Genomic DNA, 14,960 nt, shown 5'->3' on the forward strand with positions numbered 1-14,960 from the left:
GGAGTGGATGTCCAAAAGGCAAATGTTGCCCCCTTATGGAAGGAAAAAAAACATTGCCCGAGGTCTAACCAGCCCTTGATTGGCACCCCCCGTGAGAAAAAAACAAAAAGGCCAAGGTTGCGTTCATCACCAGCCTGCTCACGGACCAGGCGGCGTCCTGGGTGCTGGCGGTCTGGGAGTCCCAACCCGAACTCTGCGCGTAATACCCAGACTTCGTGGTCGAGCTCCGCCAGGTATTCCACCACCCGGTAACTGAATGCGAAGCAGAGGGGCTACTCCTGGACTGCACGCAAGGTACGAGTTCAGCCGCCGAATATGCCATCGCCTTCTGCATCCTGGCCGTCCAGAGTGGCTACAACGATCGGGCGCTGAGAGGAGTGTTCCGCCGTGGACTCATCGCCGGACTACATAAACATTCAATGCTGCGTAAGAAACCTTAGACTCTCTTCCATTATCAGAGAAAAAAAGAGTACATTCCTAAGTTATATAGGTCTGGAGTAAAATGAGGTGCAAGTTGTGGCAAATGCTGTCCCCTCGTGGGATGGAAAACATTGCCAGAGGTCTAACCGAAGCTTGAAACGTACCTCGCCCTTGCAAGAAAATACAAAACCCGAACAAAGTTTATTTTGATCTTACTTTGTGTGTCTTCTTACTGAGTGTTGTCTTCATTGAAAGTGGGGGTGGCTGTACAAAAGGTAAATGCTCCCCCCAGTGGGGAGCATTTGGTCAAGTTTTGGTCAAGTCTGACCAAAGCTTGAAATGCACCGCCACAAGAAAAACAAACACCCGACCATGCTTTTCAATTTTTTATTAACCTCCTAAGACCCAAACTCTTGCAAGGCAAAGGAATGCATTTTTTTCTTGCTGATATTAAGGCTAATTGGGACCCGATGAGTGTAAAAACAAAGAATTATCTTTTTAAAACAATACATACATTTCTGAGAAAAATGATGGCCAGACATGAGGACAGTTGTTTAACATTGTAGTTTTGACAACCAGAAATGGTTGATGTCCACACATATTCACGCCAGGTCATACGAGGTTAAAGAAAATCTCCATCCCCAGCAGGAATTAATTTTCCTTCAAGGTGACCCTTGTCATAGTCATGGTTATGTTATATATTGTGTTGTATTTTTCGGGGGAGTTCAATTACAGGCCAGATCGGTTTAGAGGAGGGCCTATTCACTGACTGTTAAATAGCCTGGAACTCATTGCCATGAGTGGAAGGCATTGCCCTTCTCAGGTGGGAGGGTGAGAAGAATAAACTTATGTTGAGGTTCTGGGATCGAATCCTGTGCGGGTACAATATCAGGAATGACATTTTGGATGCAGTTAGAAAGCCCCTCCTAAAAAAGTGCGCTGATAACGACGTCACGCCATTGCTTTGAGGTATTGATCCTTATCCCCTTATCCCCTTAATTCAAAGCTGATAAATTGCCAACAAAAGAGCAGCATTTTCCTGACTTTTTTGGGGACAACACTTGCATGCTACGGATGGAGCGGAAACTTTGGATCCCTCTCAGGCGCACACGCTCGATCGCTACTCAATTGTTAATGCAGGTGTGGATTACTTCTGCCTCGAGAGGGAGAGTTGACACTTTGTTTAAAAAGTGATCTTTCGTGCTGTTTACCCAATTTCCTCTTCAAAGTTTCATCTCCAACAAAGCCAATCTGTTCCCTACGACCTTTGAACTTACCCTGTTAGGTAACACACACACACACACACACACACACACACACACACACACACACACACACGCACACGCACACGCACACGCACACACACACACACAGCCACACACACTGTGGTGGCTAATGACTGACCAGTGCTGACGGGCATGTCTACTTCCCAGTCGCACGGGAGGGAGTCAGTAAACACACACACACGCACACACACACACACACACACACACACACACACACACACACACACACACACACACATACACAAGCACGCACGCACGCACACGCATAGCATTTATACTGGCTGGTCTGTTCAAGACTGGCCCAGCGTGACTCAGTTATGTGTTCACCTCCGTTTGAACGGCCTGATATTGTTTCACCAGTAGGATCCTCTTACTGCGGACAACAAAGAGGCCAGCATTGCCTCCTTACAAACACACACAGATATACACACACACACACACGCACACACACACACACACACACACGCACACACACACACACACACACACACGCGCACACACACACACACACACACACACACACACACACACACACACACACACACACACACACACACACACACACACACACACGCACACGCACACGCACGCACACACACACGCACACACACACACACACACACACACACAAATGCACCGAGAGCAGCGGTCACATTTTGTGCTGTCGTTCATCTAGCAAGCTGATTTACGGACACAGTAACTTCTGCGCGGTGATAATGAATGAGGGTCTTATTTCTTTTTTGAAAAAAAAAATCTTTTTTTTTTCTTTTTTGCAAATTAGACACCCGGAAGTTCTCCCACTGCTTGATGTTGATGTTGAGGTAGGACATGAGTCAACTATCGATGTTATGTCATTATATGGATTCATACATCAATTGATATGTTTTTCTACTATAGTTTGCTCTTGCTTTTGATCTACATTTCTTCGTTCCTGCCTGACAACAATCAAAGGGCCTGCAAAAACCACAATGTTTGTATATGTAATGTTAATTGTTGACATTTTACCTGCACAAGTATTTCGGGGCCCCCAAAAAATGTGCACCATACACATGATACATAACGAGACAGAGGGCTAAAAGTGCCTGTCGATAATGTCAAAAGCCTGCCATATTGAAGTTGGTCCTGAAGGAGGCAGCTGAATGCCAAAGTAGCACATGCAGAGACTCAGCATTTTTCTGTCCCCCTGCGGCACCGCGTTGACCATATTCTTGTGGTGTACCTTTCTAAATATATGCAAAGAAGTAATGTGGATGTATATTTTCATTCTCAATTCTAAAGCTTTTGATGGAGCAATTTCGCAGGTGGCGAAGGGTAGGAATGTTGTTAGTTCAGAGATATTTAACCAATCTTGTCTCGATGCCAAAGTACACGGATGGGGAGGCACTTTTTGAAGTGGATGGGTTCAGATTCTGGTAAAGCAGAGAGAAAAGAAAGCATGTTTTAAAATGGAACCAATATTATTAAGTCAGCCATGAAGATTTGCAAGCGAAAAATGTCTTACAAACAAGCTTTGAATTGCACTGGCAATACTTGATGTGATAGTTGTTTTCAGACATTGTCAGACAGAAAACAAAAAATGTTTTTTTTTTTTCAGTAAAAAAAAAAAAACAGAGAAATGTATTTTTCCTTTCACCATTTTAGATGAGATTAAATGACAAGATGGCAATTAGATAATGCCAAACATTAAAAGAGGGAAAACAAATAAACAAAAAAAATATTCCTGGTATGATCGAAAGAAGCACTGTATATATTTCCGCACATAATTGTCATGTCATGGGAAACTGGCAGGAATGATGAAAGTTAGAATCTCACCTTTTATTGTTTGCGGTCTCAATGTGTAAAGTTATAGTGTCAGTTGAGCTTATAAACTCAAATATTTCTTTTTCTCTTCACAAAAAGGAGTGGTACTGGACAATTTCCTCAGGCACTCTAGCATTTTGTGAGCTACTGTTTAGCTTTTATAAATTCCACTATGTCACAAAAGAGTGACGATGTCATACGTAACAAGAGCTTTTATTTGGGCTTGTGAATTTTTCCCGACACTCTAAATCTAAACTGTATAGATTTTACAAAAAAAATAAATAAATAAAATAATACGCTCTCTTGGAAATGATTGGTTTCATTAAAGAAGGGGGGGGGGGGGGGTATTTCCATGATGTAGAAACATCGTGAGTACTCATTATTATGTTATACGGTGATACCTTGGCTTATGAACTTAATTGGTTCCCAGAAAGAGTGTGTAAGGCGAAAAGTGTGTATCCCAAAAATGTATTTCGCATAGGAAACCATTAAAATGAGACTAATCTGTTCCCAGGTCCCCATAAAACAATAAGACTTTCTAATTATCTAAGCCTTAAAACTACAGAAAATATACCTTATTTTATGTATAATAAATTTGCTATGGTATTATAATTAAATGAATAAACTGCACTTTATAATAAAGTCGTTTTATTTACCTTTGTGATGGTCATTGATGGCTTGATGGAATGGAGTGGCCGGTTTCATCAGCATTAAACACTGGATGAGGAACATAACCTTCTTCTTTCACCATCTTGAGGAATGATCCATTGTAGGTGCTTTCCCTGTGATAATTTTACCTAGTTACTCATCAATTGTGTTCTGTTTAGCTGGGTTGATGGCATTTTGCATCAAGTGTAGAGATGGCTTGTGCAGGTTATTTGTGGAGCCTGATTGATAGGATATTTTAACCTTGCGGTCGACACTCTGCCTTTGAACTATCAAAGTTGAAACGAGTCCAAATTTCAGTTTTGTATCCATTTTCTCACTCTCTCTCTGTCTCTGCCTGTCTTTTTAATGGTGAACCCCTCCTCACTGCTGCATTCTTGACCGAACACTGGGGATGGGGAATAGAGGACAAAAGCAAGTAAGCTGCCATTTCATTGTTAGGAGAACGGGTTCGTTCGCGAATGACACATCGCTCATTGTGGCGCTCCGTGTGTATCCTGAAAAATAGTTTGTATGCCAAGGTTAAATTTATCATAAATTTAACGTTCAAAAACCGAAAAGTTCGTAAGCCAAGGGGTTCGTAAACCGAAGTATCACTGTACTGTACTTTTTCATGACGATAACATAATTGATGTCGAATACAGCATCGTTACCAAATGATGTTTCACATCAGCAGTGTCATGAATACAATCAAAATCGCCAAAGACACCAACTAGGGAGTTGCGAATGATTCTCAATTTCGAACATTGCTCAAACTTGCATTTGCTCTACTACTTAATTATTTTTCCTGCATTGTGAGTCAAGCCTTTTTCTTTGTTTGTGTCCATGCCCTGCACAAGTGAGTGGCACCTGAATGTGTGACGGTCGATCTTAACAACCCCAACATGCTCTGCGTACTCGCCTCTTCTTCCATCACTGTCCCCCTCAGGGCCTCCTCCTCCCGGCCTGCTCCGGCTCCTCCATCTGTTTCAATTAAGCATAGTGCGGGGTGGAGCCAAGAGGTCGATAGCACATGCACGGCGACACAGATGCGCCTCAAGTATGAAAAACAAGAAGTCCCCATGTTTTGCCTCTCAGTGTGGGCTGCACCGTTGGATCTGGATGAGTAAGGCAAGGCAGCTGCCATGAGTGTCTGCGAGAGATAATTTGGGACCACCGCGACAGGCAGTCGGCAACAAGCTGCATACGAGACGGATGGTTTATCTGCTGCCTCGCTTACTTATTGTATCTTTGCTCGCCTCTGTCGGTTTTGCCTTGTTCTCGCTGGACTTTCATTCTTTTCTGTGCATAGGTGTATGAGTGTTTTTCAGATAGTCTGCTTATTGGATTAGTGGTAAAGCATTGCCCAGAGCTGTATTCTCGGTGTAACAGTATTGCAAATTCGGAGGTGGACTGGTAAGAGCTTTAGAAAATCTGTTGTTTTGCTTTTGAGTGTAAACATTGTTACTGGATTAAAGAGACAAATAAAGTCTCACAATGAGCCTGTTCACACTGCGGCATGAGAATAAATCATATAATGATGTCACATTTAGTTTCCATTTTTCACAATGGATACAGTGTTCAAATTTATACGCATTCACATTCTGGTAAATTACGTATGCTACCACAGCTATCGAGGGAAATGCCGACAGGATGGTGGATGCCAGTGTGGCCCTGCCGATCACCTGGGTGAGTGGCACCTGGGTCAAAGTGGGTGAAGTGTCCCACCCAAGGAAATGCTGACACATGGCTGAGAGAGAGCAGGAACTGAATATGTGACAATCTGGTTACTGGACGACATGATCTTCCTCATAGTCACAGCCCCTTGTTTTAGTTTTATAGCCTCCAAGTGTTTTATGTACATCCATCCATCTTCTGCCGCTTATCTGGGGTCGGGACGCGGGGGCAGCAGCTTCAGTAGGGAAGCCCAGACTTCCCTTTCCCCAGCCACTTCTTCTAGTTCGCCCTGGCGGATCCCGAGGCGTTCCCAGGCCAGCTGGGAGACATAGTCTCTCCAGCGTGTTTTGGGTCGTCCCCGAGGTCTCCTGCCAGTGGGGCATGCCTGGAACACCTCACCAGGGAGGCGTCTTGGGGGCATCCTAATCAGATGCCCGAGCCACCTCATCTGGCTCCTCTCTATGTGGAGGAGACTTTGAGCTCCTCCCGGATGACCGAGTTTCTCACCTTATCTCTAAGGGAGAGCCGAACACCCAACATAGAAAGCTCATTTCGGCTGCTTGCATCCGGGATCTCGTTCTTTCGGACACAACCCATGGCTCGTGACCATAGATGCGGGTTGGGATGTAGATCGACCAGTAGATCGAGAGCTTTGCTTTTTGGCTCAGCTCCTTCTTCACCACGACAGATCGGTACAAAGTCCGCATCACAGCAGACGGCGCACCGATCCGCCTGTCGACCACTTGCTCCCTCACACCCTCATTCGCGATCAAGATCCCAGATCCCAGATACTTAAACTCCTCCACTTGAGGCAAAATCTCCTCCCTGACCCACAGAGGGCACTCCACCTTTTCCCGAGTGAGAACCATTGTCTCAGATTTTGAGGTGCTGATTCTCGTCCCAGCCGCTTCACATTCGGCTGCGAAACGCTCCAGAGAGAGTTGGAGAGCTCCACTTGAAGGCCCCAACAGTACCACATCACCTACAAAAAGCAGAGATGCGATACTGAGGCCACCAAAACGGAAACCTCCAACGCTTCGGCTGGAAATTCTGTCCATAAAGGTTATGAACAGAATCGTGACAAAGGGTCGGACTGGCATCTTCCGCCATCAACGGAGCCTACTCACCACCAAGTGGTGATCAGTTGACAGCTCCGCCCCTCACTTCACTCGAGTGTCCAAAACATGAGGCCGCAAATCCGATGATACAACTATAAAGTCAATCTTCGAACTGCGACCAAGGGTGTCCTGGTGCCACGTGCACATATGGATACCCTTATGTTTGAATAAAGTGTTTGTTATAGACAATCTGTGTCGAGCACAGAAGTCCGACGACAAAACACCACTCCTGTTCTGATCGGGGGGGACCGTTCCTCCCAATCACACCCCTCCAGGTCTTACTGTCATTGCCCACATGAGCATTGAAATCGCCCAGCAAAACAAGGGAGTCCCCAGGGGGAGTGCTCTCCAGCACACCCCCGAAGGTCTCCAAAAAGGATGGGTACACTGAACTGCTGTTTGGTGCATATGCACAAACAACAGTCAGAAGCCGTTTCCCGCACCCGAAGGCGGAGGGTAGCAACCCTTTCGCCTACCGGGGAGAATCCCAACGTACAGGCGGCGAGCCGGGGGGCAATAAGTATGCCGACACCTGCTCTATGCCTCTCACCGTGGGCAACTCCAGAGTGGAAGAGAGTCCAACCCCTCTCGAGAGGGCTGGTACCGGAACCCAGGCTGTGTATGGAGGCAAGCCCAACTATGTCTAGTCGGAACTTTTCGACCTCGTGCACCAGCTCGGGCTCCTTCCCTGTAAGAGAGGTGACGTTCCACGTCCCAAGAACTAATGTGGTGAGCCCTTGAGAAGGGGGACCTACGTTTCCTCTTCGGGGCAAGCCCGACCGGGCCCCATGGGTGTAGGCCCAGCCACCAGGCGCTCGCCAACGAGCTGCATCTCCAGAGAGGGGCCCCGGTGACCCGTGTCCGGGCAAAGGAAAACCAAGTCTCTTTATGTTTTACACATATATTTAATGTCATTTAATAGTGTTTTTACTGTCTTAATTAGATTAAAACAAATACAAACCATATTTTTAGGACACATTTGGTTTCTCTGCCACAGGATCAGGATCAGAACCCCATTATAAACTCAAGATCAGCAAGCCCGGACAGTCCTAAAAACTAGAATGAGGTGTCAGAAAATAATATAGGTTGCATAAAAATGGCAGGTGGTGTCACTGAGAATCAAAGAGAAGCTTAGCGGTAGCTCGAAATTGAGGTGAGGTTTGTGCTGCTGTAAGTCAAAAGAATCTAAGAATCAAAGAATTAAAAAAAAAAAACACTACCAAATCTTTATTTTCAAGCGGAGCATAACTATTCATTGAAATATCTGTTCTTGCTACAAATGTCTTAGCCGGTGTTTTGCTAAAGGAGAAACATGCAGTTTAACCAAATTGAGACGATCTCTCACCTGGCAACACCTTCCTTCGCGGTGGTAACAGGATTTTGTAAATATGAAAACGTAAGAGTAATGAGCTTACTTTTTTGCCCCCATCTCCCAAAACAAATTCTGTTGCATTCTAAGAAAGTCAATTTGAACATGAGCCATTCTCTGCTGCTGGCGCTTACTGCAAGCTGTCATGGAGGTGATGAAGAACGCTACCAAAAGGGCTCATTTTGACCAACCGCTCAAAAAAAAGCAGCTGACCTCTTAATTTGTAAGCCAACCTTATCTCAGCGGCGTAACTTGCACGACAAGTGCTACAAAAAGCAATGATGTGAGCGCATGGAAAGCCATAGAACCAATGTAGAAGCTCTTTTGACATAGGGTGCAGTCATAATGACGTTCCCTCAAGCACATAGACGATATGAAATAAAATACTAATGACTTTGACTTCTATGGCCACTCGCAAGCCTGCAGACAGCTTGTTTAATATTACGGCATAGGCTACTGGAGGCGAATACCACCCAGAATGTCTGGCAATTATAGGCAAGACTGCATTTTTCACTGTTATATCCCAACCTGCAAATGTGAAATGTTCACCAGCATGCTCGGTGACCTGTACAATTCATACTTAAAAGGCATACCTTTAAACATCATATTTTTGATGCCCCATACAATTGGAGCATGGGAATACAATGGACACACATTTGGTAATTCCTGAATCTTAAAAAAAACTTTGCAGGACAGACCCAAGCACCAGAAAAAAAGAAACATATCAAGTCTTTATAGTCTGAGATCAGCTCCCTTGACAAACAGTTCTTTGAGTTTACAAAGAGACAGTGATGCCTCACTGTTTTATAGATGTGCAGAGAACTGTTGATTGAGCAGTTTCTACTCAATTTTCAGAATCCGACGAAGGCACATGCTCTTTGACGATACCACAGATAAACACCTGATTTGATCTGATTCTCCTCACAAGGGGTGCCAACATACGTTAACCTATCATAGTTTGCATTACGCAGCAGGCCAAGTACACGTTGAACTGGTTGCAAGGCAATTGTATGCCACACATAGACAAATACCCATTCACGGTCACGATTTCATTGAAATACAATTTAGTACATGCAATCAACCTACCATGGGCATTTTTTTAAATGTGGAAGGACATCTGCTAAAACACACAAACACGGGCGGCCGGAGTGGATAGAGAGAGAACATGTAAACTTCGCACAAGATGGGCAAGATTTGTAATTATTATTTTTTTAGGCATGCTGAAGCAAATTTCAATGTAATGCACATGTTGAAAATAAGTCATAACCTGCTTCTTTCTCAACCGATTTTTATGACAATCTCTTGTCGATGCCAAATTGTGTGTTTTCAATCCAGAAATTGCATGTGGGAATTTTTGGTTTATGTGACATCCATGATAATGGAAGCTGGTGTGTGAAGCCACTCGTTTCTCAGTATGCATTACATGGCACAATGTACTTAATCCATAAAGTTATGGACTAATAATTGTATGTAGTATTGTGACACCCAAGTCATATTCAACAAAGCAGTGACATTAATCATACGAATACTGTATATGTATACTTACATAATTTATATCTTACTTGCCATTTGTCAGGCATCCATCCATCCATCCATCCATCCATCCATCCATCCATCCATCCATCCATCCATCCATCCATCCATCCATCCATCCATCCATCCATCCATCCATCCATCGTCTGCCACTTATCCTGGGTCGGGGGTAAAGAGTTTGATGTTTCTCTTTATTTGTAAGTAGGTTCGTTGTCAGATCTCCCAGGCAGGTGACGCGCAGAGCTTGATAGTGGCGTGGAGTCGAGCAAGTCGTGCCGTGATGTCCGTCCGACGCCCGGCATGAGCCGGGCGTGAGTCCGAGTTGAGTCTGCCCCGTGGTTCGCCCGGTCTCTCTGTCCCGCGACAGCTTCTTTTATACAATTTGCAAGCGTGTGCTATGCGTCAGGGTGATACGTACATCAAGGAGATCAAGGAATTGAAAGACATGAAAGTGTTGAAAGGCGCACTTCAAAATCATACACTCGTGTGACGCAACAGGGCTCCCCTCCTGGATCCGAAGTCTGTGAAAACGATGAAGGAAAAAGAAATAAAAACAAAAGTAATTCTGCGACATGGTGAGGCCAGGCAAGATGACGGTCACCGGGCATGGCAGGCGTCGGTGGGGTGGTTTCCGAGGAGGTTTCGTGGTGCCTGAAGTCGTTGTACGGGAGCACGGCAAAGAGTGCCCTACGATTGCCAGTTTGAGTCGATCGATGGAAACTTTCCTCGCGGCCGTCGAGTCGATGCCGGAAGGTCTTCTCACCGTGAGTTGTTCGGCTGGGATCGGTCAAATCGGAGAATCGATGAGGGATTGTGAGGACGAAGGTGCGTGGGGTTGGCCATGCTGCCGGGCACGGACAGGCGGGTCATCGGCGACGGTGGCGTTGATCGCGCTGCCATGGCGCTCTGCAGGACGCTGAGGAAGAACGCTGACGTCGGCGGCCGTGTCGGCCATGAAGCGTCTTCCCGAAATCCGATCGTGGACATAAGCGATGTCCGACGATGTCCGATCGTGGACATATATGATGTCCGATCGTGGACATAAGCGATGTCCGACGATGTGCGATCGTGGACATATACGATGCAGCTAGTTGCAGAGTCGCCAGGCGAATTGGACGATGTCGGCCATCAGGGTGCGGCAGGTTTCACGGTGGGGTCGGGGCGCCTACGGGTGGTGGCGGCCCATCGGGAGCTCGGCTTGAGGGGTCTTGCTGTGAAGATGCCGGGTTCACGGGCGGCTGGGAAATCTGGATCTTTCCATTTGGAGAGTTGATTGGGCTGAGGAGGAGGGAAAAAATCCTCCTGGCTGGCTCGCCAATAAAGAGTTTGATGTTTCTCTTTATTTGTAAGTAGGTTCGTTGTCAGATCTCCCAGGCAGGTGACGCGCAGAGCTTGATCGTGGCGTGGAGTCGAGCAAGTCGTGCCGTGATGTCCGTCCGACGCCCGGCATGAGCCGGGCGTGAGTCCGAGTTGAGTCTGCCCCGTGGTTCGCCCGGTCTCTCTGTCCCGCGACAGCTTCTTTTATACAATTTGCAAGCGTGTGCTATGCGTCAGGGTGATACGCACATCAAGGAGATCAAGGAATTGAAAGACATGAAAGTGTTGAAAGGCGCACTTCAAAATCATACACTCGTGTGACGCAACAGGGGCAGCAGCTTTAGTAGGGAAGCCCAGACTTTACTCTACCCAGCCACTTCTTCCAGGTCTTCCTGGCAGATCCCGAGGCGTTTCCAGGCCAACTGGGTGACGGTCTCTCCAGTGTGTCCCGGGTCTTCTGCCAGCGGGCCATGCCCAGACTACCTCACCATCGGCACCATGAGGCATCCTGATCAGATTGATCAGACTGTCAGAGATCTTCGGTCGGACACTGTGAACAAAGTCTCGAACACAGTAAGATTGTATTTTACCGCCGGCAGGGGACGCAGCCATTCATGACCGACGGCCAACTTCTGCAGCCCTCTGCCAAGCTATTTATTGAGAGTATATGCAAATTTAACTAAAACATAAGTAAAACATAGTCTTCTTGATTTGACTACCACACCCCTGGATGTCCCAAGCACCAACAACTATAAAACAACAGAACATAGATTTTAATTGGGTGTCCTTTCCATGAACTGATAGATTTGTAACCTGGCTAATAACCTCTTCCTGTGAAGGAGTAACTAGTCCTAAATTAGTCCTGTGAAGGAGTTGACCAATACTAAATTAGTCCAAGTCCAGATCTCCTACATGAAGATAACAGGTCAACAGGCTGTGTCTGTTGACCTCAGCACCCCAGGTTTCTCTGTGCTTCCATTGTGGGCTTTGTCTTTGGCGGCTAACTAACCTTGAAACTTTTAAATATAATAACTTCTATTCTGTCTATTCTCTATCACAGACATATTTGACTTTTATTTTCTGATGGTGGCAAAAACCGTGGCAAGATACCAGTATCGGCAGCCATTACGGGTATTGAATTAAGAATCAGCCTTATGAGATATTGGTACTCCCGTTACTAATTCTTTGTTATCGAAAATTCAAAACTGCTCTTTACTTGTTAGGAGGAATGCTACAATTTCCAGTCTTTATGCAGAGCTACATTTATAAATGTATATCTTTTTAAGTTTTATTTTAAATGCTGCTTGTATACACACGGGGTCGACATTTTATAGTAGTGTAACATTGTAATAATAGTGTATGCGGAATGATGCCCGTGTCTTTTGCAGGCTGTGTTTCTCTGAAACTACTATTGGTCAAAGTTAATTAGAGAAGGCGTGAATCTTAGCTATGGGAGATTACCATGATTAAGGAGATTACCTTGCACCCGCATGGAATCGCGAAACAAAGACACAATATATGAAGAGGGGAATATTACATGTATGTTATGCAACTCTTGTCATTCACACTTTTCCTTGTGCTAAGCCTGACGTGATTCCCCATGCTTTTATGAAAAACTTTAGCGAGTTAAAAACAAATGCTTCTATAGGCTGGAGAGAAGGGTGGTAGGAGAGAGAAATGGCAATAAAACAGACCGCAGAATGCTAATTCATTTTACTTGTATGCATGCTTCTCTAAACTGAATTTGACTGTTATTTTCTTTTTCTATCATCAAATAATTAAATCAGTCATGGAAGGTCGTGACAAGCAAATATAAATATGATGTTTCAAAGCAAAGTTGGAAAATGCTTGTGATATCAGTATAAAGAGACGGAAAATATCAATTTTTGGACTGTTTTTCTTCCAAAACCAAAGGGAAAAAATCAGTTTTACAAGAAACGGCACGTGGATGCATTTGATTTTCCTTAGTGATGAGACAGATCGAGCCTTGAGTTTGTCATGTGGTGTCAGGCACCTGAGGGTTCCCCAGATGAACCCCAAAAGACAGTTAGGAAGGAGAGTGTATGATTGAGTTGTCTTGCTGTGAGGGGCCAACACTAGTGGACTCCAGTGTCATTGCCACATCTGCCTGGCTTAATTACAGTCTTTATATGATGGTTTTGAGTGATTCTGTAATCCACACCCACAGTGTGATTTGAACCACATTTTGGGGATGCGAGTGCAGGAAAAAATGGTAGTTAAGTCATCAAGGTCACGTCACTTGGCTGTTGTCTAGGCTGTCGTCTGAGGTGGAGAGTGTCTCTGCCCGTCACTTGAGACCAACCACTGATGCAACCATCACTGTCACAGTGATGGTTGATGACAGTGGTGACTTTGCCCCCGGCTTTGCTTTGCTCCGCTTTTTGTTTTTAGTTTTTTTTGTGCCAGGCTAAGTTTAGTTCGCAGTGTTTGGGAATTGGGCATATCACCGTGCTGGCCATTTGCGTGGACGAGAGTGTTTTCTTTGACACGCCCCCTGGTGCTACTGCCAATCTGGTAATTGAAGATTAACCAGACTTTTTTGTCTAAATTGTGGCACAGGTGGTGTAATGGGATTTTTGCAGTGGTGTCCATGAATTCTTATTAAATAATTCCAAATTATCTTTCAACTTCTTTTTATTTCTTTTCGCCTGTTGTGCTGCTTCCATATGTGGATTTTCGTATTTAAGCATTTAACCAAGCACATCTAAGCCATAATTTGTTACCAGGGTCAGAAATCTACCTGGACGCCTTCACAATCAGTTCTGAGGGCCCTGTCGCATCAAATGTGTCAATCAAACGGTTGCTCTAATTAATCAGATTTCGAGTTGGTGACAACAAGGCCTTCTTGCAGGCCTTATTTCCTGGCTAAGGGTACTCTCTAGTGGACTTGTAATAAATAACACAACACTTTTTATTTATATGAGTTGCAGCGGTTTTTGCGGTAAAAGTTGTGTAGTCTTAAAATAGTTCTTAAGGGTTGGATTGATTCAGATGTAGCACTACTGAAGGCTTTGAGACAAACACTGTGTTCCACTGATGTATGCGGTGGAGGTAGTTGTATTTCTTACATTATTCTTGGATCAGCGTGCTGTGAGTGTTGTGACATTTATGAGTAGCTCGTATAACTTATGCACCAGCCAGTTTGAAGGACAACACAGGCAAATAGTGCAAATCACATGATTTTTATGAAGCTGTTTATCATTAACGTTCACCTTTGTCTATACTGTGCTGCAAAAAGTCAATTCCAGTATGCTGCCACCTTCTGCACTGCCAGTGATTGCCCTTTCTGCAAATACAATGTTTAGTTTTTTTCCTTCTTTTACAAAATGGGACATTTACTCTGGCTGGTTCAGTATGTAATGCATTTCCACACACACACACACACACACGCACACACACACACACACACACACACACACACTTTCCTGTTTCAATGGTTTTGTGAGGTCCGGATAACTCCCGATAAGGAGCGAGGACCACCGTTGCTGATAAGTTTAGAAAAGTACTATAGTGTTATATTTGAACACTAAATGTCACCCCATTTCCCACTTCAACTTCTTTAAAAATAAAGAAATAAAAAGTGGACTTGGAACCGAAATAACAGCAGGAGTGAGGTTTCTGAATGGGTACATTCAAAGTCCTCACGCCTGTAGAGAATTTGGTTAAATTTAACTTTTTGTGGTATGAACCTTTCCCTCTCATTAACCACACACATACATAAATACACACACAAACACACACACACACACACACACACACACACACACACATACT

General features: G+C 44.8%; 1 protein-coding gene across 3 annotated transcripts in view; it reads left to right on the forward strand.

The window, feature by feature from the left end:
* Positions 1-2,044: 2,044 nt before the first annotated feature.
* shank3a (SH3 and multiple ankyrin repeat domains 3a) overlaps positions 2,045-14,960 on the forward strand; it is a 235,201-nt gene continuing 222,285 nt past the window's right edge. For all 3 annotated transcript variants that reach the window (XM_088996754.1, XM_088996749.1, XM_088996750.1), the window contains exon 1: positions 2,045-2,527. Coding sequence is in view for 2 of the 3 variants with exons in the window: in XM_088996749.1 (XP_088852875.1) it covers positions 2,514-2,527 (14 nt within the window). In the remaining variant the exon portion in view is untranslated. The remainder of the gene's footprint in view (positions 2,528-14,960) is intronic.

This window comes from Hippocampus bargibanti, linkage group LG05, assembly GCF_051943395.1.
Source record: "Hippocampus bargibanti isolate YZ-2025 linkage group LG05, ASM5194339v1, whole genome shotgun sequence".
Taxonomy (NCBI): domain Eukaryota; kingdom Metazoa; phylum Chordata; class Actinopteri; order Syngnathiformes; family Syngnathidae; genus Hippocampus; species Hippocampus bargibanti.